The sequence below is a fragment of the Aethalodelphis obliquidens genome, unplaced genomic scaffold, assembly GCF_003676395.1.
Source record: "Aethalodelphis obliquidens isolate GAN/ISIS:26980383/991018 unplaced genomic scaffold, ASM367639v1 scaffold9, whole genome shotgun sequence".
NCBI lineage: Eukaryota > Metazoa > Chordata > Mammalia > Artiodactyla > Delphinidae > Aethalodelphis > Aethalodelphis obliquidens.
In genome coordinates, this window is record NW_020837953.1 from 4,930,501 (window position 1) to 4,953,109 (window position 22,609).

General features: G+C 46.1%; 1 protein-coding gene across 7 annotated transcripts in view; it reads left to right on the forward strand.

Moving 5' to 3' along the window:
* DAB1 (DAB adaptor protein 1) overlaps nucleotides 1-22,609 on the forward strand; it is a 417,476-nt gene that overhangs the window by 348,048 nt on the left and 46,819 nt on the right. For 6 of the 7 annotated variants that reach the window (XM_027108386.1, XM_027108387.1, XM_027108391.1 and 3 more), the window contains one exon: nucleotides 7,150-7,209. In XM_027108386.1, coding sequence (XP_026964187.1) covers nucleotides 7,150-7,209 — 60 coding nt within the window. The remainder of the gene's footprint in view (nucleotides 1-7,149; nucleotides 7,210-22,609) is intronic. The other variant, XM_027108389.1, reaches the window with a different exon arrangement.

Below are 22,609 nucleotides of genomic sequence, written 5' to 3' on the forward strand. Positions count from 1 at the left end.
TTCCCACTTCCCTGCCATTTACCAGTAGTTTTCATGCCTGATTGTAGACATGGTTAATGGCCAACTGGGTACAGTGTTTTAATTTTTAATGGAGCTTAACTATTTTCAGTTGACTCAGAAATCAAACATTCCATTTTACTAAAGCAATCCACGGGAGGGTTGTTGTCCGGAATGTAATAGGGTCCTTCATTTCTCAAAAGAACGTGCTGTTGAATTTCTTTAAAAAGTCAACTGTACTACTGAAAATGAAGACCAAATTCAAAAATGCTATTTGGAGACAACACTGGGAATATTAACTGAATAAAAGAAAGTCTAGCTAAAGTATTACCCCTTCTGAAGCGAAGGTAAAGTAATATTCTTAAATGTCTGCTTATGTGAAGAACCCTGAACACACGTTTTTTTAATTTTATTGGAGTATAAGTGATTCACAATGTTGTGTTAATTTTTACTGTACAGCAAGATGATTCAATTATACATATATATATATACTTTCTTTTTCATATGCTTTTCCATTATGGTTTATCACAGGATATTGAATATAGTTCCCTGTGCTATACAGTAGGACCTTGTTTATCCATTCTCTGTATAATAGTTTGCATCTGCTGGTTAACTCCCCATCCTTCCCTCCCCCAACTCCCTTCCTTTGGCAACCACAAGTCTGCTGAACACACTTTTGACCTCGTTAATTCTCCTAAATATACTATAAAATAGGTATTTTAATCCCACTTTCTCAGGGGGAAACTGAGGCTCAGATGTTGAGTAGCTTCCTCAGGGCTGTACAGCTGTTTAGAGCCGGGATCAAACCCAGGCAGGTGTGTGAAGGCGGGACTCACGCTGCTTCCCCTCTGCTTTTCCATCAAAGAGTCTGAGTAACTACAGCACAGCGCACACCAAACAAGTATGACAACCTCCAGTTTTTCACTAATTAGAATTTTAGTCCTAATTTGAAATAAAAACATTACAGAAGCAGGAAAATTGTTAATGTATTTAAATAAGTGATTTTAATTTCCTTAATTTACTTAGTTGTGTGGTCTCTTATTCTGCCTTGGGCATGCATTACTTACGTAACAAAAGTAAAACAGATTTTCAATTTCCATCAAATGCACAGAATTCTAAATGACCAAAATATAATGTTAGCTCTACCGACAACTTGGATTAACCAGCCCTATGGAGTAATAATCTATTTCTATCCACTGGATCCGTCTGGGTTGGATTCAAGTGTGAGGTTGCGCTTTGCGTCTTTGTTTAAAATCATTGCTTACGAAGTTTCTATCTTTAAACAGAAAAGTTGCATGTCTGTCCTCAATGTCAGATTTTAAGGTACAACCTTGCAGTGTCTCAGTATTGTTACTGAACCAAACTTGGATCCGCTCACCGACGCAGTAAAGACAATCTGCTGACACCAGGTTGTGGTGAAGGAAAGTGCCGAGTTTATTGCGGGACACCAAGCACGGAGTCCAGGGCAGCTGGTGCTCAAAACACCTGAACTTCCCAATGGGTTTCAGGAAAGCACTTTTAAAGGCCAGGTGAGGGAGGGGAGTGGTGGGGATGTGATCAGCTCGTGCACAATTCTCTGATTGACTAATCGTGTGGTAACAAGGTGGTGTCACAGTATCAATCCTTAGGCATCAGTGGGTCTCGGGGCTACATGTTCATGGTCATCAAGTAGTTAATTTCTTCAATTTGGTGGAGTTTTTAGCATCTGCAAAACAGCTCAGGAGATGTATATCAGATCCTATTATCTAGGTACTTTCAGAGGATATGGGGGAGGAGTCTGTCCAGGGAAGACCCCACAGGGTCCTGCTCAGTTACAGTATGAGGCCAGAGGAAACCACTAACCAGTCATCCTATGAAGAGGGAGCACCTTTGAAAATAAAATTAGGCTTTTCAATATAAGAGGTTCGTGATTTCAGAGTTAGCTACAGTTGGCAGGGCTCCCATTGTGCCCTGCGGGGGACTCTCCGGGGGCAGCCTAGTGTACTGGGAAGGACCGGTTTCAGCAAGCAGGGAACTGGGGTATAGTTCTGGCTCTGTCACCAACTACATTTGGCTGAGGGGTAATGGGCAAGACACTTGCCCTCTCTGCGACTCAGTTTCCCCAATGGTAAAATAGGGGAATAACTTCTCCCTAAATCACATGTTGGCACGAGAATGAAACAAGATCACGTGGAGGCTGTAAAGAAGAGGCTTCATCCCGGTCACACACTGAATCCACAGCAATTAAGCCACCTTTTCAATTCCTTTCTTTCTCTGGGCCTCAGTTTACTCATCTGTAAAATGAGCAAATAAGACTGAAGCGTCTCTCGGGCATGGCCCTTTTCTGTTCTTTGCAACTAGTGCTTCATCATAGGACTGTTAGAGGAGATGCTGGCTTGCTTTACAGAGCAACAAGACGCTTGGAAATGGGGGGTGGGGGGGGCAGGGTTTGGTAACAATTATAGAGCCAGGTCCCTGTGAATGGGCGCTTACATGCAGTATCTTATTATGTCTCACAGCAGCCCCAAGTCCCTTATATCATTATTTCCACTTTACAGATGAGGAAAGTGAGCCTGGCAAAGGTAAGGTATCTTGCCCAGGGTCACAAAGCTAGCAAGAGGTAGAAGCCCCCACTCGTAGCCAGGTCTCTCTGACCTCTGTACAGAAAATAAATCCAAGGCTCTTTTCAGCTTAGAATGTCTTTGATGCTGAGTTTTACAAGTAGATTCTGTGTAGGTTTCAAGTCACTATCTAAAAATCGCACTTGTTTTCACGGTTCTGATGCCCAGGATCTTCCCATCTGTCCATCATTAATACGAAGGTACCAGTCCGCTGGGCCTCAGTTTGCTTAACAAGAGATAAGCTCTTGGGCCTAAAGATAAGGCTGGGCTCTTAGGGAGCTGCTATTGGGAGCCTCAGGGTTTTGGTAGGGCCTACAAGTGTTCCGTATCTATGCCTCCTGAGTAGATTGCAATGTTTCTTATACTTCAGCTTGATCAGGGTAGTCTCAGATTTGATTTTATTTATCCTCTGTTTTCGGGCCTAAGTTTTTAACTGTTCTGTGGCCTCAGGTGAGGTACCTCACTTTTGTATCTCAATTTCCTGGGCTACAAAATAAGGGTACTGTATTCTCTGCTTCTAGAAGTGGTGTGAAGATGTCAAGCAACCAGGACAGCACTTGGTACATAGTAGGTTCTGTGTACATGTCAGTTCCTTTTACTTCCTAATGCCATCAATATCAGATGTTGCTCGAGATGTCTTCTGATGATGTATTAAGTGAAGTAGAACATGACTCGCTCTCCTCATCTTGCCAGAGAGCCCCGCGGAAAGCTGCAGCCTCCCTTGACTTTGCTATTTGTCACTCCAACACAAGGGAGGGAAGGACCCTTGAGTAAATGCCACCTCTCTTTGGGGCTCAGTAGTGCCATTCTCCAAACCGGATTAATAATAATAATTGTGTTTCTATTTGCATGTCTCAGAAAAAAGTATCAGTTGTCTTTTGAAAACAACACAGAGCCTCACGGTACAGAGCGTTTTTACCTGTCACCCTTCCAGTAACTCCGTGAGATGAGAACAGTTGTGATGACTATCATTTTAAATGTAAGAAATTCAAGTCCTTCATACTTAAGTGATGGGCCCAAGGCCAGAGCCTCTGATTCTAAACCCAGCGTTCTTTCATACGTTAACAAGCTTCCAGCATAAGCGAAATCACAGCTCACCAAGGGCACATTCTCCAAGTTTGTTCATTCAAAAATCATTTTTAATCACCCAAGATGTCACATACTGTTATTTTAAAATGGTATGTCTCTAATCCTGTGTCACCCAGCTCTTAACCTGTCTCTCCATCCTGTTAATATGTTGCTGCACTAAAAATGTCTTCTGTATGGATGGTCCTTAATGTATAGCTTTTAGACTAATTTCATTCGTTCATTCAAAAAGTAATTATGTATGGAGCACCTAGCCTGTGCCAGGCACATGAGGATGTAATAGCAACCACAGCCAGGTCCCCACCTTCCAGGCGATTGTAGGTAACTCCTTGGGTACTCATGACAACCAGATGAGGAAACTGAGGTTCAGAGAGCAAAGTGACCTCTCCAGGGTCACACAGCCTGTGGCAGAGCCAGGATTAGGAACCAGACCTCCTGCCTCCTTTTGGTCCAGAACTGTTATCACTCTGCACACCATCATGTTACTGAAATGGTCTACAGACGGGATGGACCAGCCGGGGGAGATGAGAATCAGGACCCAGGCACTTTCTGGCCTTCATCCTTTTAGCGCTTCTTCTAGTGTTCTGTCCTCAGCACACGTGTGGTAAATGTTTGATGCTTAGAAGTTTCTTGTTTAAACTCCATTTACAGATGGGGAAACAAGGATAATAATATAACCGCCCTGCCCTCGGCAAGCTTATAGATCAGTCGGAATTCAGAGTGACCAGGAAGCTGCAATGTGGTTTGACAGCTCCTTTATAAGATAAAGCACATTTTACACCCTCCTTCAATAGCCTGATGACTTTCCCATCTCCCCCCAGCAAGTCAAGGAGCGCCGATAAATCAGGGGCCGTATTCATCTTGTTCGCCACCATTGTCCTGGGTAAAGCACAGTGCGTGACACTTACTAGGTTCTTGGTAACTTATTTCTTAATGAAGGGATGCACCAGAGGTTACAAGAGTACAGAGGAAGGCTCAAATCAGTCCTAGAGAGTCAGACAAGTCTCCCAAGAAGATGTCCCGGCAGAAATAAATCTTAAAGGAAAAACAGGCAGATTGGTATCTCACCCATGGGACAACCAAGCAGAAAAGCTTTTTTCAATTATGCACAGTTTGGGTTTCGCCGTCCCACTGCTTCTCCTCCATTTGCAGGCATAATTGAGAGTCAGCTGTGGTTCAACTTGCTAAGTGCCCATAGTGAGCAGTGAATTACAGGGAATAGAAAAACACTGTTTGTTTTGCTCAGGCAGGGGTGAGCTAGTAAAAAATAAAAGTGAGGGCTGGTAATTTATTGGCCCTCATTAACAAGGACTCTGTAGGCATTCTTAGAGTATTCCTTTTAGACAGAGCTCACTTATCAGGAGCAAAGAGATTACATTTTTCATGGACTACCAGCAAAGTAAGGTTTGCAGAAGCGGCTCTGAAAGTACATCTTTTGCGCAGCCATGCTCACTCAGAGTCATGTTTTTCACAAGAATGTGCACGAGCTTCTGGGAGTGTAGGATGTGAAGTCAGAGGACAAGAGGCACCTGAAACTGCTGTGGGAATGGTGGGGACAGGGGTGGGCTGCAGCTGTATGTGCTGTAGCAGTTCAAAGGCAGACCGCCCAGGCTTAAGCTCCTGGCTCTCCGTTCACGGACTGAGGGACCCCCTCCAGGGCTCCTTTTCCTCTTCTGCAGCATGGGGACGATTGTCATCCTCACCTGATAAGACTGAGAATGAGAATGTATGTAAACACAAATGTCTAGCGTGATGCCTGGCACACAGAAAGTGCCCTAGCAGTGTTAGCTCATACTGTTAGCGATAAATGTCTTGTTCCGTAGCCAGAATGAGCTACATTTGAATCTGATCACTTACCACCTTTGAAGCTTTGGGCAAATTTCCCGAACAACTCTGAGCCTCACTCTCTACTACGTAAAGTGGAGATTATAATAACAACTTCTTAGGGTTATTGTAAGGATTTTAAGGTAAATGAGAGTGAAAATGACAAAGGGACTCAAGGAATAAGCTCAAATTCTTACTTATCTTAAGAAGAATGGTGTGGTTAGCTGGTCCCAGCCTAGAAGATACTTTGTCTTTTTCTTCACTATTCTCTACCATTCTCAATGGTACACTTACCCAGCAGACACCTACCGAATGCCTACTGGCTGTTAGGCACTGTGCTTGCTTTTAAGGGGCTCTCTGTCTGATGGAAAGAAAGACAGGTTATCAGACATTTAGAAAACCACTGCTGGCTGTTACCTCCCATGGAGGTTTGCGTTAAGCTTTGCTAGTTGCTGAGGATGAACTAGTGATTGCTTTCCAACTGGAATGTTTCAGAGCAAGGCCCCTGATTGACTGATCTGAAAAGTATCTCACGCATCCACAGTTATTCATATGTTTTTAGATACATATTTACATAATGTATCAATGGTAAAAGAAATGATCATTCTAACACTTTATAGTATGATGGTACCTAATAGTTTTTGATTATTTACTCTCTTTTCCCTTGGATCCTCTCAGTAACCTGAGCGAGTAGCAGAGTCAGTAACTCCAGTTTATAATAGTGAAGCTCAGAGGAGCTAAGTGACCTGCTTGGGGCTTGATAGTTACCACGTGGCCCAATAAGACCAGATGGATGAGGAAGAGAAGAGAGGGAGGGAAGAAGTTACAGATACGCGTTAAAAACCATCAGAGGGCTTCCCTGGTAGCGGGAGTAGAGTCCGCCTGCCGATGCAGAGGACATGGGTTCGTGCCCCGGCATGGGAAGATCCCACATGCCGCGGAGTGGCTGGGCCCGTGAGCCATGGCCGCTGAGCCTGCGCGTCTGGAGCCTGTGCTCTGCAACGGGAGAGGCCACAGCAGTGAGAGACCCGCGTACCGCAAAAAAAAAAAAAAAAAAACACCATCAGTGATTTTCTGGATTCTCGCTCACGCTTTTCCTGCCATTGATGGGCCCTTTTCTTGAGCAGAAACGTTTGGTGATTATCAGATGGTTTGTACATGATCCCAACAGAAGCTGTACTTTGTCCTAGGACCTTGATATTTACTGTATTTTAAATACCCTGCATCTCAAATCAGCATGGACTCGTTCAAGCTCCACTGCAAACTGTTTTCAATCTCTTTAGGCAACTCCTAGCACCTCCCTGGGCCTCATTTTTGTCTTCGGTGAGATGAGGATTAGTTTTTCCACCCCGTGATCTCTGAAGTCTCTGCATTTTGCCTCCTATTCTGTGGTTCTGTGAGGAGCCCCATGGCAGACCCTTGTAGAATGATTCACATCCCCCCTCTCCTCCTCCAGTTTTCCTGAGAGAAGGAACCTCACCCACAGCTTTCATGATCCCAGCAGCCCCTTCTTCTGGAAGTTGGGCCCCTCAAGGGCTGCGCTCACACATACTTAACCGTTGGAGGGGAAGCCTGGTTGCTTGATTCTTGGAAAGCGTAGCACCAGAGTGTTTTGACTGTGTCACGTTTGCTTTTTCCATAGGTTCCCACCAGCCAAAAGAAGGAAGGTGTTTATGATGTGCCAAAAAGTCAACCTGTAAGTGTAAGTATATCTCCTCCCTTCTGCTGGGTTCCCATGACCGGCTTTATGTTGACGCTATGTCTGCAGTCCGAGGAAGGGAGCCGCCCTTCTGGGTACGTGTCCCAACCTGTATGGCTTTGCTGGGGAGCTCCTCAGTGGGTCAGGGGGAAGGGGGCATGAGGCAGAAATGATGGGGTCAAGGAGGGGGTGTCGGTCTGCATGAAGGTCTGGCCCCATGAGTGGAAATGAGTTGAATCATGCAAACTACGGTGTCCAAGGGATTCAGAGTCTCAGGTGTTTTATGGAAAAAGTCTCCAGCCAAAGACTTCATTATACCTGGTCAAGCAGGGGGCAGTTCTTGGTTCTAGGAAGAGAGTTGTCCACCCAGTTTGAAAGTGGTCGAGAAGCTTCAGAGGGTCAGAGGGAGGGCTGGCCAAAGCCTTTGGAGTGTATAAGGGTCCAGCCAGTGGGCAGCACACTGTAGCAGGTATCGTGGGCTCGCAGAGAACCCAGAGAGCCTACTATATACCTGGACCCCATCTGCTAGTGGGACTCCTGGAAATCTGAGACACAAAGGAAAATCCTCAGCTCTGTGCCACTGCTGGGCTCGGAACCATATTTAAGGCCTTCAGCTGGCAGTCAGAAGGCACCCTCCACATAATCCAGGCAGCCCTGGGGAGCCAGTGCAGACTCTAGAGCAGGGGGACATGTGACTTTGCCACAGCGTATGTAAGAAGAACTGGGGCGTTTAGTCACTGTTGATCTCATTCAACAATGGGTGGAAAGAGCATGGGCTTTGAAGTCATGCTGACCCTCAAGAATCCCAGCTCTGGTCCTAACAGAGCTGTTACGAGGCTAAGTGACCTTATCTGGACCATTGTTATCAGTTGTGGACCCCATACTGTGAGAGACATAAAGACAATCCCACATGTTTCAAGATGAGATTAATAATAACGTTTGAAACCCCATCCCATGAGGGGCAGCTAAAGGGCCTGGAGATGTTTGGCCTGGAGAAAGGAAACCATAAATGTGGAGATGGGCATCCACAGGGCCGTTAAATGGAAGGGGGATTATACTGCTCTGTATCAGCCAACTCTCAGAACCGAGACCAGTAGGTGGCACTACGAGAAAGCCAGCTCGAACTCCGAGTGAGGGTGACCTGCTGACAGTGAGAGCTGCTCAAGGGTGGAACTCTGGCACCCAAGGGAGTGAGCTCCCTGTCACTGGAGCTATACTCGCAGAGCCTTGGAGACCACCTGTCAGAAAGATTATGGGGCGGAGGCAGGGAGCAGGGATTCAAACATTGAATGGCTGGAGGGGCAAGACGAGCCTTTGCTGCGCCTTCCTGATTCGAGCTTCTGGATCCCCCAGTTGGGAGTCTTTCTGGTCCCTTCTTACCCTCCCCTGCCCCTGCTCCCCTTTTTCCTAGTGAACTTTCTTTCGGATCCACGTCCATTTCTCTGCCCCACTCTGCCAATACCTTGAAACCACCATATCCCACCTAAATACTGCTTCCAAAACCCCAATGCACATTAGTTTTACTGAAAAGACATGTCTGAATACCAGCCCCTTAAAAAACCCCGAGCCTGGAAACAGAGTAGGAGGCATGCAGCGTGGTGCCGCGCAGGGAAAGAGCAGTTTTTCTCCCCGAGCCCTTTGCGTTTAATCAAGCCTCCGTGTCGCGGAGACACCGGTCTGCGCTTCGAGTTTCAGTTAGGTCCAGCCCCTATCACACAGCTCCCTCCAATTCAGTGTGTGCCTAAATTGCCTCACTTGCCCCTAACAGGAGGAAACATGCTCCATTTGCCGCCTTGGTTTTGCGAAGTTATTAACCCGTCTGGCCACACCACCTCCATGCTTAATAGCTCCGAAAAAAAAAAAACAAAAAATTTCAGACTCCTCAGCCTGACGTACCCGGCACTCGGGTCCCAGCCTCTCTGTATCTCTGACCTGCCCTCTCCTGGTCCAGCTCGATGGAACTCTACAGTTTCCTGGGGGAGTCACGCCTTCCCCCAACATCCTAGCTTAGTGTCAAGCATTGTGTTTTGGGGAGACTTTCTCATTCTTCCAGGAATACCTCTGACCACACAGTGTTGGAATTATTCTTCTTCCTCGTTCCTTCCAGGAGCTTCCTGAGGTCCTTGTGTTACCAGGAGCAAGCCCGGGTCTGGTTCACAGCTGCTCTAGGAATAGTATATATTTATTATATATAATAAATATATGAATGGCTCTACCCCGTAGAAGGAATTTATGATAATCCCTGCTACTTTTTTTAATGGGAATTCCCTGTTATTCTGATTCCAAAATAGTCATTAACGATACATACTGAGGTTTTGCTTGGAAAATATCGGAGCTGCCTGAATGGCCCGCAGTGGCTCCCAACCCACTCTTCCATAAAGTCCTAGAACCATCTGATGGTGATGATGGCTTTTCCATGAACTACCTGAGTATTAATAAAAGCCTGTGAGAGGCAGGAAGTGAAAAGCACAATTTCAAGTTAGAGGCAGATGGATGCAGCTAGAATCTTAGTTCCTGTTCTTACTGCCTGTGGGACATCTGATAGGTCTCCTTGCCCCTCTGAGTCTCAGTGTTCTCATCTTCCAAAAGGGGTTTTGGAACCTAGCTTGCAAGATGATTTGAGGAGATAATAGTCGATGTTTTGGAAAGTTTGTCCCACTTGCCTAAACCTCCCAGAGGTGCTTTATACCCCATGTCCCCCGCTGCTCTGACATCTCCCTGTGTTCCAGGTTCCCCCCGGAAGCCCTGCCTCTCTGCTGAGCGTACCTTCCCTAGGATACCTCTGTGCCCCGAAAATCCCTGCCATGTTGTCACTATTTGCTCCCTCACCACCTGCTCCTTACCCAGAAAGACAAACCAAAGACAACCAAAGTAGGCCATATTAGGCAGCTTCCAGGGAGTTTGGGGCTCCCACAAGTTTCCCACAAGAAGGGAGACTGCCCAATGGCCTATTGGTCTAGGGACCACCTGGTTTCTTCTTCCTTGGGACGGGTCTGCGTGGAGTCCTAATAAGGGACTCAGCTTGGGGCTGTGGTTGGGGAAAGCCACCAACCAGCCCCAAAAGAAATGGCCACCGGGTCTTCAGAGTCAGATCTGGGTGTGGCTCTCATCCTGGCCACCTACTAAGGGTCCTTGAGTAGATTTTTGCATCTCTAAGCCTTACTGTGCTCATACGTAAAAAGAAAGTAACGCCTACCTTGTAGCTTTGTTTAGAAGATTAAAGGAAACATTTATGTGGGGATATGGAGTAGATTAAATGCAAACATTTCCATTTGTTGCTCTAACAAGCAGGGTACCAGCCAGCAGTTCTCACGGAGCTGGGGATCGCCAAGTATTCTAGGTGATGACACACCTCCTCTGGGAAGCCTTTCTTACCCCAGAGTAATCAGCCCCTCTGGGATACCTCTGTCCTTCTCTTTGCAATGATCATAAAGGATTATTTTCTCTTAATGTATCTATGTGAGCCATTGGACTTCGGGGTTAATGACAGCCCTGTGTAGTTTTTGCCTAAAGACTAAATGGGCTTAAGTATGTGAATCGGCACAGTGCTTGGTGCACTGTAAGGATTCAGTAGCTGTGAGCTATTATTCTATTTGCCTTCCTTACTTTTCTGTGAGCTCCTTGAGGACAGGAATCACTTTTAATCATCACTATCCCTAAGGTAACTCTTCTTGGGATTTCTGATCTCTTTGAGATTTTGCTGGTAGACTCTTTCCCCAGAAAGAAACGTGTGTGCACATGTAAATTTTTGTAGTCCTTGAAGCCGACGGGATCCCTTGATCTCAGCTCTAGAACCTCTGTCTAGACCTCTGTCTAGTGGCTCGTCATCACTGTTCCATGGTCAGAGATATCCTCAGTAAGGTGGCATATTTGATGTATTGGGGATTTCAGAGTTTTAGGGCAGCAGAAGTTAGAATTCACTGCGTTTGTTACAGCATTCTTACCCACTTCAGTGCATCAACTTACGGGAGCAAAGTTTTGTTTCGATTAGCTGGGCCCCAGGTCTAGGCAGAAAGCCAATTCCATGTCTTCACTCCCTCACATTTACTCATCCCTGTGGTAGTTTTACATCCCCCTTGTCCCATGACCATAGGATGCTCAGATGTACTGACCCTTTTCTTGTTCTGTTTTGTCAAATAACACGTTAGGATGCTTTTGTTTGCTTATTTTACTTTGCACCTGTAATAGCCCCTTCTTCCGGCAGATTTGTCCGTAAGGTCATACTTTGCTCCCCTCCACCATTTCCTGGGAACTCTAAGCCCAGATACGGATTAATCCCACTCACTCCTAGGAATATACATTTCATCCCTTCCTGGTCCAGGCAGTCAAAAGCTTTGCATGGGGGCTAATCTTTCCTGTATCTTCAATATGTGAGTCTATTTCTATGTCAGGGTCTCTGAAATCCAGTGGCATAAATGCTTGCTGACAGGAGATGTTGGATGGCTAGAGTTAGGAAGGTTTCAGGAAAGAGGGTACAACTTGGGCAAAGCCTTAAAGGATGAGCAGGATATGAACAGGCAGATGAGGCATGGGAGCACTTCTGGGCAGATCACTGGGGTCCTGGCTCCTGAGTCCATACTTAGCAGCACTCAGACCTGGTTAATTTCTCATCCATTTCTCATCAATTTCCCTCTCAAAGACGTTGGGGGAAGACAGGTAGTCTCCCTTTCTGCCAGCTGACTGACCATGCTGTCATGTTCTTTTAGACAAATACCCTGGCCTCTTTGGGAATGTCAAAAAAGCACATTCCTAAGTAGGGAAGAAAGTGTCTGCGTTCATTATTTAGTGCTTTTTGCACTCTGTTAGCCTTTGGACATGATCTAGTTCCACAGCGGGGCATTCACAGGCTGCTGAAGGGCCCATTTCAGACCCTTTTATGCCCCGCGGCACTGAACTTGGTTGAGACTTACCGTGAAGGTCACACTGTTTCAACGACACAGGCCTAAATCTTAGTATGACTTATGCCATTTTTGCATGAGAAATACTCTGCGCTTTTCTTCTCCCCTCCGCTTACGCCCTCATGTAATATTCTTTCAGCTGTAAAAGATCTTTTATCCTTCACCTTTTAAATTGCCCAGTTTAAAAGCCTTTTATGTAGTTGTATTAGGCATAAAAGACTTGCTAATTATTGGTGATAATGAGCCAGTGAATTCTAGCTGAACTTTTTCCGGCCTTCAAAAGAGAGATTCTGAAAAGTTTGGCATGGTGGTAAATAGGAAGGACACAGATTGTCAGATGGATACGTTGACCTCGACATTAATTTCTTTTTGGTGAAACACGGATTCAGAAATTGAAAGGAATGATCAGACCTCCCTGAGGTTCTTTCCTCCCTTTGTCAATCACTTCGACTTCCTGAGACTTTTTTTCGCTGGGCTGCAAAGCGGAACGGATGACCATCCACTACCAACATCTCAGGCCTTTCGGGAGACTCACGCGGCAATGTGAAAGCATTTCCTGTGATAGTGAGGGGTTGCTTTCATGAGACGCTGTGGAAGTAAAGATTGAGGGATGGTATGTACTAGCTGCTTCTGTTTATTTTACGTGCTGTCCTATGATTAAGAGAAAGGCTCAAGTTTAGTGACAAGAGAGGGCAAAACTGGGCTCAAGATGAGAAAGAAATTTCAGGCCATCTGAGCTGATTTTCAGAAGGGACAGCCTCTCAGAGTAGCGAGCTCTATGCCCCTAGGAGTATTCAAGCAGCAGATAGATGGTTCTATAAGGGAATCCTTGTATTGGGAAGGTGACTACAGTGGTGGACCTCAGAATCATTCATCTCCTCTGGCGCTCCATTTGCCCCTATGTACTTAACTCATCGTCTTGCTGCCAGTAGCTCAGCTGCGAAGCCGTGTACCCCGCAGGCCCCATTCGTATCTTCATTATTATCACCTGGCTTTAAAGGAGCACACCCTGAAGGGCCCAGCAATAAGTTATGGGCTGGCCCTGTGAAGTTAGTGCCCTGGATGGGAAGAAGTTTACCAAGTATTATAATCAAGTCATATCACTGAGCAAGCGTTGGGCACAGAGTAGGTGCTTAAAAAATGGTTCCTCCTTAGTGTCCTTCTAGAGAGCTTGAAATCAGGGCTCTAGATCTGTCTGTATCCTGAAAAGGAGCCAGGCTGGGAGAAACTGGTAAACATCCGGATGATCGGCTATGAAGTCCAGGCCTCCATTCGGTCTCTTCCTTTGTTTTATGACGCCAGGACAGTAGCCATATGTCCCGTACCTAAAGCTAACGTAGCTGTGGGAAAAAGCAGGCAGACCCCACTGAGCATCTGCTCTGTGCCACGGACAGCCTAGGCTCTGGTCTCGGCTTCTCTCCTTCAGTAATCACAACCCTGCGAGGAGGTAGCTGTCATTAACTCATAAGGAGTCGGAGGCTTCGAGAGGTCGCGTAACTTACCCACGATCAGAGTCAGAATTTGAACCTACGTTGGTTTGCCTCAGGCACCCACACAATTTCCACTAAAATATACTGCCTTTAGAATTAAAGAAAATGCAAAGTCCTCCATCTCCTGGTCAGAATCACCTTACCCTCACCTGCTCAGAATTAGTACTCAGGCTTCAGTTCCCATCTCCCATTACTCATTGGTTTTGAGCACTTAGAGCTCCGGAGGCCCAACACTCCCTGCCTGGCTGTGAACATCTCCCTCAACCTGTAGACTGAATTCTATGAGGGTGTGGCCGTGTCTAAGCCATTCCTGAACCCTCGCTCTGCCTGGCGCACTTTCTTCATCCCGATGTTGAAAAGATATTTTTGAATGTTAAGGAGCACATCTCAATGAAAGCCACCCACCTCCGAAGCTCAGAAAGCTGTCCGTTTTGCCACCCCTTCCCCCAACCCCCCAAACTCCTTGGTGTTTTTCTACGAGACCCCTGTCCCCCTACAATCAGCATCTGCTTGGTTTTCCTTGCCCTAGATTTATTTCTATTTCTCTGCTGCAAACGTAGGAAGAGGCAATCCATTCATGTGAAGAATTTCAAGAATTCTCTGGACAGCTCTTCCCTACACCCCCGTCCCCCATCGTTCATGGCAAATAAAATTTCATTCACAATTTAGCGGTTAGTTTTTCCTTTCGTTTGAAATCTGGATCAAGATGTTGCGTAATTGGCTTAAATCTAGTCTGAACATTTGTCAATTTCACTTCCTCCTTAAGTGCCACCTTGTAGGGAAATTATAATGATCACAACACAGTTAACATAGGTGTCACAAGGGAGGATATCATCCCGAAGTGAGGGAAAGGAATCTGAATCTGTGTATTCCCACAAATGAAAGAGAAGCTTGCCTCTTCTGATGTTTCTTGGGTGGACTTTCTTTTAGCTGTACTTAAAAATTTTCCTGGGATAGAATCCTAAATTTCTAGAATCTTAGGGTTAATAGGAACATTAAGAGATGCTATCTAGTTTAGCCTTCCCACCAAAGCAAGAATCCCCCAAGGTTTGTGATAAGTGCAGATGAACATCTCTGACTCTTGGGTTTCAATTCACATACCTGCAGTGACAGACCTTCATTACTTTTGTAATCCCAGCCATCTGATTGCTACAAAGCCCTTTTTTATTTATTTATTTTTTGGAGTTCCTTACAACTTCTATTCACTTATTTATTCTTTCACTCATCCATTTAGCAAATATTTACTAAGAGCCTCCTACCTGCCAGACAGTGTGCTATTCCCTAGAGATATAAAGATGAACAAGACCAGCTGCTTAAGAATCTTAATGGTCTCAAGAAGAAGATAGACATATGAAAACAATTACAATCAATATAATCAAGGTTGTGAAAGGCTGTGTCCAAGATGCTATGGGAGCAGAGTGGATGGGGCAGTAAACTTTGCCTGAGTGAGTTTAGTGAGGTCTTCACCCAAGGGATAGAGTTTAGGTGTCATCTTAAAAGATGATGGGAGTTTGGCACTGGAGAACGGGTGGAACAGTATTCAGGAAGAGGGAACCGAATGTTTAAAAGCACTGAAATGTGGAAAAGCCTCACGTATCCCAGGCACTGATGAGCAGTCTGGGATGGCAGGACCACAGGATGCCTTCATGGGAAAGGAGACAAGGATACCAAGGGAAGCCGGCCCCAGGGAGCAGAGGGCCTGAAATGGGGTGCTGAGAAGCTGGGACTTGTTGGGAGATCACTGTTGCTTTCAGGTGGTGGAGTGACACTGTTGGAGTTGTATTTTTCGACATCACTCTGGTGGCGTGCGGCAGGTGGCTGGGCAGGTGGGGAGGAGACCGTTATGTAGCTAGTGGAGTTACCTATGTGTCTCTGTCAGGAAAACAGAACCCACACCAGGCAATTTAATAAAGGGAAAGAACATGCGGAACTAGTTACCAAGGTGTTAGAAAAGCTGAAAAGCCAAATGGGAAACAGTGGGCCAACCCAGATGAGTCCCAGTTGGAAGTTACTACTAGAGTGAACCCTAGCACTAAAAGGACAGAGGAAGGCAATGGTGTCGGCAGAGCCCAGAAGCTGGGGCTGCCATCAGGCACTGAGACCACAGAGGGAGCTGCCTGGTGGGAGCCGAGACCATAGTGAAAGGGGCTGTCTGGTGGAAACCATGGAGAGACTCAGCCATTGCAACAATACTGCCCAAAGAGAGCAGGGAAGAAATTCACTGTTTCTCCCTCCCTCCCACCAGCCAATTTCTGACCCCTGCCTCCTGTTGGTCAACTTTAAGTGGAGATGGATTGGCAAGGGAGCCTGGGCAATGTAGTTTACAGGGATCAGCCACTGTCATTCAGCACAGAGCAGGGAACGGCAAGAATGGTTCTGAGGGCAAAGCATTGTGGGGTAGGCAACTGAGGACCACTGTGGGTGGGTCTGGACTGAGGGTGAGACCCTGCAGACAAGAGAAAGGGGGGAGGTAGGGGAGGCGTGTACATTTGAGTGGATGTCAAGGGTAAATCTGGAAGGTCTCGTGGATGTGGAGGGTTAGACAAACACAAGCTACGTCCAAGGTGGCAAACTGGGCAGTCAGGTAACCAGGTGATCTGAACCAAACTCCCTGTCTCCTCTCCCAGAGCTCTGTCATTTACAAACATGCTGTTTTATCACTCTGACTTCCAAGAGTATTTGTACCTCAGCCCTTCCATTCGCTGTCTTCAGGTTCTTGCCAAAGACAGTAGTAATCCCTCTCATCTTCTTCTCTGTTCTCAGCCCCTGGCTCACGTTGGGGCCGGGTCACATTATCGCCTTGAATGATATCTGGCTTTCTCTCCCAGGGTGGCAAATCAGGGCTCTCATGAATGGAATCAGACAGAGTTGTAGACAGCTCACTGTTAGTCATTCCCGAAACTTGTTTCCCATAGATGCAGATATGGAGGGGTAAGTGTCAGCAGTCGTCTGGTGCTCTGCGTGCTCAGTTGTGTGTTGGCAAAAATCCCATCTGGATAAAACAGTGATCATTCCACTCCTCTGCTAAAATACCTACCACTGGTTTCCTGGAGGGATGGTCTTCAAGCTTTTGATAAAACCCAGAAATCTTTATTCGAATGAAGTGTGCCCGGTAGCCGTCTAGACGAACAGATGAAAGAGGAGATGTGGTTGGAACCAGGTTGGAACCCCAAGGCCCATCCGCCTGGAAGCCCCCTCCCCTCCTCTCTCTGAAGGACAGAAGGTTCTAGAAGGGAAGAGATGCAAAGAGGGTTGTGTGAGAACCACTGTCAAAGGAACCCACAGTTAGTTCCGTGGGTGGGAGAAGTTGCGCGGCAGACAGGAGCTTATTCACGTGGCTTTCCCAACAAGGCTTTGTTATTCGATGATCAAATTCTGAATGCAGTTCGGGAGTCTGGTCTTTGGGAAGCAGTAACAGCAGAAAGAGCACAAAATGTGAAGTGATTCGGAGCTTTACACTTCTTTTTTTTTTGTGTGGTGCAGGAACGTGCAGTGTTTATTGCACGGAGCCCAGCAAGGAATCCAGGCAGCTACTGCTTCAAAGACCTGAACTCCCTGATGGCTTTCGGGGAAAGGTTTTAAAAGACAGGCTGAGGGAGGGAGATCGTGGGGTATGTGATCAGCTGGTGGACGTTCTTCTGATTGGTTGGTGGTGAGGTAATAGGGAGTCAACATCATCAACCTTTTGGTTTCAACTGGTCTGTGGTCTAAGCGCTGTGGGCAGCATACGGTTAACTTCTTCCACCTGGTGGGGGGGTCTCAGTATCTGTGAAACACAGAACTGTACACTTCTGAACTGTGTGACTCTAGGCAAGGTGCTTTATCTTTTGGATTCTTCTTAGTGACCAGTTAACAGTGTGGGGAGAGCTATTTCGCTGGGTTCCTGTGAGGATTAAATACGAGAACAGATGTGATCGCGGTCATGTTTGCCCAGAGTAGGTACTCAGTACTTGGTAGGCATCATGGGATGACACTTAAAAGTGTGAGCCTTGAAGACTGACTACTTAGGCTTGAAAAGTTTCTCCCTCCATTACCAGCTACGTAACCTTGGGTGGGTTATTTAAACTTCGCTGAGTCTCGGTGTGTTCGCTTATAACATGAGGATAATGACTGTTGTACCTACCTCATGGAGTTCTTTTGAGGACTTGAATAAGGTAACGCATGGAAAACATTTAGAACAGCCCCTGACATATAGTAAGTACCCAATAAGTGTTAGCCATAGTCATTATTATGAGCTGTTCTATGAACGAAGGACTGTACCAAGTATTTCAAGAAATATGACGAGTGAGACCTGGCTCAACCTCTAGGGTGCTTTTAGTGTCCCTGGGGGCAGTAAGGGGCTGGAGTGCCTTCAGTTCTCCCTGCCCGAGCAGTAATGCCAACAAGATCAAGTTTAACAGGGGAGGGGGCTGAACCTGCAGGGGAGTGCCAGGGCTGTGGGGTGAAGATAACAAACAACTGTGACTACCAAATGTTGAGCACCACCAAGCAAGGGCCTGTGGAAGGCACTTAACGCCCTGCGTCAAGACATTTCCAAATAACCCTAAGATGTAGGTCTCTTCTCTACTATAAAGGCTGTTGAAGATAAGAGAAGTGAAATCAGCACAGCCAGAAGAGGCATCACTAAGAATCTAATCCAGCTCTCTCTGACCCTGAAGCTAGCGTGACCTAGTTTATCATCCAGACTGGGTCACTTTTGAAATGGAATGGGGGGCGGGTGCTATTAATAATTCCATGAGCACGGTAGGCAGGAATGGGAGTGATCTGAGGCAGACCAGGGTGTGGGTCCGTGCTACCCAAGCACAGTGAACGCTCTTCCCACTGGGTCCAGCTGTCTCTAAGACCGGAACGTAGTGAGAGTTCAAACAGAAGAGAGGCGCTCTCTATCCATTTTGTTCCTGAAACTCTTTGCCAATCGTGCTACCTGTGCTAAAGCAAAGACAGTAACTGTCCCCAAGATACAGGTGCCCCAGTGCACGCCTGCTCCTTCAGTGGCGTAAACGAAATTCCTTGGAGCTCTGTGACATGCTAAGAAAATGGGATTCAGGGCTATCTGTTAACTGCTGCCGCTGTGAGTCTATCCTTATTCCTCTAATACAGATCATTAACATTTACAGAACTTTAACTACAGCAACTCTAACGAGCAGAGCTGTAATTTACAGTTTGCCCATAAACATCCATTGAGGCTGATACTCATGCTCTGCTGGTACAGTAATTCAGCATTTCTGGACAAGTCATCGTGTTGAGGCTCTTTCTTTCTCCCTTAACTGCTGTTATTAGTGGTCGCAGAAGAATAATGAACTCCAGTTGTAAAAAAGGAGAAAGTGATATATTAACGATCGTGGAGAACAAAAATACATAGATCAGTGACAGTCCCAACCTAAAGCGTAAAAACCTCGTTACAAGAAACAAGTAGAGCACTGCTTGTTTGCAGAGCACTTACTGGGGGCCAGGGAGTGTGTGCATTGCTTGGCAAGCTGTATCTAGTTCAGTGATTCCCAAAAACCATATTGCCCAACAGTCATTGGTGACACTTTTTAAAACACAACTTCCTCGGCCCCCAGCCCTGTAGATCTGCTTTGGTAAAAGGCTTGCATATGTTTATATATAATGGGAGATTTACAAAGTTCCCCCACTGGATTCCAACACTCCACTACGTTTATCTAGTTTAGTTAACATGACAACTATTATTTTCTCCATTTTGTGAATGAGAAGATTGAGGTTGGGTTGCTAAGGGGAGACGGAAGTAAAGTCTGATGATGCAGGATGAGGCCCTTGCTTCTCCACTTGTGCATAAAGAACGACTCCATGTTAAGGTGACATTCGCTCTCACTTGTTACACTACTTTTCCGCCTCTCCACCTCTCATTTTTCTACCTATCAGAGAGTCCTGTCGGCGTGTCATCATGTTTCTTTCCAGCAGCTTAGCAGCTGCCTTATCTCCAGTATTACTCCTTCCCACCATTGCGTGCCGTCAACATGGTACTCTGGTTTTCTCCCCGCTTCCTGTATTTGTAATCTGGTAGCCTTGTCTCTTTGTCTGTGTCTAGGCTGTTGTTTCCACTGTCACCTCGGAAGTCCTAGCCCCCTTACCCCTGTCATCACTGTAGGGATAACACTTGCAGTGTGATTGGGCCGTGGTCCTCCAGAGAGGATGGCCGTGGACCTGGCACGGACTTGAACAACCCACTGTGGCTGCTCCCTCCAGAACCCTTACGTCTCACCCTCATCGTAAAACACACATTGTCTCACACCTTTTGTTCTTCTCACCCTAGCATAATTCTTAAGAGTATGTACTTCAAAGCTCACCCACTTAGGTGAAAATCTTAGCTCTGCCATTTACTAGCTGTGTGACCTTGGGCAAGTTCATTGACCCTTCTGTGCCTCAGTTCCCTCCTCTGAAAATGAGGATAGCAATAACACCTACATTCGTCATGGTAATTAAATGAGTTATTGTACGAAAGCACCTTAGAATAGTGGCTGGTTCATACAGAGGAACTTCCGTCTAAGCATCAACTATTATGATTATCATCCTGCTTGACCCCTGCTTGGCCAAGAAGGGATGAGGTCTTAATATTACTATTTAGCTCATTCCTTTCTCTTTAGACCAGAATGGACTGTTTGGGGTATGTTCTAGAGACAGAATCAGCATTTCTTCGAATGATTGGATGTCAGGGTGTGGGAGAGAGAGGGATCAAGAGTAACTTGTACATTGGGGGACTTGATGGACCTAGAAAAACCAGAAATAAGGATCTCAACCACTTGTGACATAAGCAGAGATACTGATTAAATTAAAAAGGTCTTTCATAGGACATAGCAAGGACGCAGGTAAAGAGGGTCTCTGCTTGTGGGATCTGTATGAGATCTCATTGAATATGCCATCCTGTAGCCCTGTCTCCATTGTCTTCAGAGTTGGGGTGTCCAGCACCAGAGAACAAACAGGAAAAAAAGACAGAGATCAGAGCACAGGTGTCAAAGTGACAAACGTGGTGTTCCCTTGACCCTATAGTAGTACGCACAAAGTGCCCCTTTTGTTTTAATTTTATAGTTTCTGCAATACTGGAAGGTACCTCCTAGAACTAGCCTCTGGTCACTTATGCATTTTTCTGTTCAAGCATTCTTTCCTTCCTCCTTCCACAGATATGGTCTAGTGTCCATCATATGTCACGCACAGACACAGGGGCTATACAAGTCAGACCAGGTCCCGTCCCTTGCACAGCTCACGGTTCACGGGAGAAGGCTGCCAACAAGCAAGTAAACAGACACTCAGAGCACAGAACCGAAGAGGAAAATGTGACAAGAGCTGGGAGCTGTGACTGTATGTAGGTACATAGAGGAGGTCTCTAGGGACATGACACCTGAGCCAAGATCTGAATTACGAGAAGAAACCAACCAGGTGGAGAGTAGAATCAGGACAGGGAAAGACGAGGGCAAAGGCCTTGAGGCAGGAGTGTTCTAGGGGTCCAGCAGGAACACGGAGAAGACTGGTGTTGGCCAGAGTGTGGTGGGAAAGGGGAGAGTGGTGGCAGATGAGCTCAGACTCAGAGGCAGCAGCTGAGCATGGACAGTAGTATAGATAATGGTAAGCAGTTTGGATTTTATCCCAAGTGTAACAGAAGACGGTGGAGGGTTTTCATCAGGGCAGTGAACCTGATCTGATCATTTTAAAATATCACTCTGGCTGCCGTGTGGGAGATGAACTTAAGGGGGAAAGTGTTAGAAGCAGCAGTCCAGGCAAAAGAGAATGCTGCCGAGGGGAAGGAGAGGGGCAGGCAGAGGAGCTGGGGCACGTCCTAGAGATAGAATCAGAGTTTCTTAAAGAATGATTGGCTGTCAGGGTGTGGGAGAGAGAGGGATGGAGAATCACTTTGACACTTGGGGATTTGAGCATCTAGGCCTGAGTTGGTAGCCTTTACAGAAATCAGAAGACAAGGGAAGAACAGGTTTGGGGAGATCAAAAATTCTTTGGACCTGTTAAGTTTGAGTCTGGACAGTATGGGATGCAATCATTTTATCATTTGCTGGGGAGGATGGTAAGGCCAGGTATTGGCTGGACTTCGAGTAGTGAGGAATGTCAGAGATTGACTGCCACCCTCGAGCCGCCGATGGGTCTCGCTAATGGGAAGGACTTGAATTCAGAAGAAAATGCCAGCCAGATATTAGAAGAGCGAGAAGAATAGCATATTTCTGTTCTTATAACTTTTTCTGGAACATCCCCCTAGTATTTCTTTGAAATTAGAGCCAGAGCCATTTACTCTGATTACAAAGTCTCATTAGGTCAAATGACAGTGGATACGACATCCTTTGTGGAGTTTACGATAGCAAATGCCATGTCTCTGTGAGTGAGTGAGTGTGTGTGTGTGTGTGTGTGTGTGTGTGTGCGCGCGCGCACACATACATGCTGAGCATTTGAAAACACCATAAGGACTACCATGCCCTCTGCCTTGTAAATCATGCTATCACCAAGTTTCTTTCTGTTCAGTTTTCTATTCTCTTGTATATGCAAGTTCATCCATTTACTCTTTCTGTTTTTTTAAATCTGTCAGTTCAGTGTATTTTGTTTTTGTGTGTTAGCCCCTGGGCTATTTAGACATTAGGAATACAAAGATGAATAAGATACTGTTTCCCATACAAGGAACTTAGTGTCACGAGGTCATAGTCTGTAGTAGAGAAGAGAGAAAGCAATCAACCATTATAACTGGACATGTGTGATGCCCAGAGGAGGATCATCTAGTCCATCCTGAGGGCCTTAGAGGAAGGCTTGGAACAGGTGAGTAGACCCAAGTCTCCAGGGTCTCCTGATGAACAAGGATGGGAAGGGCAGCCCATCACAAGGAGTAGCTTGTACCAAGGCCTGAGACGGTAAGGAATATACTGAGAGACCTGTTAAGAGGGCAGGTGAAATCATGACACAAAGTTACAAACTATTTATAGGTTGGATAATCAATGTGAGACAAGTCTAGATAATGCTCTCACAGCTTTCCTCTGGCTTCAAACTTACAGGCTGCCTTCCAAG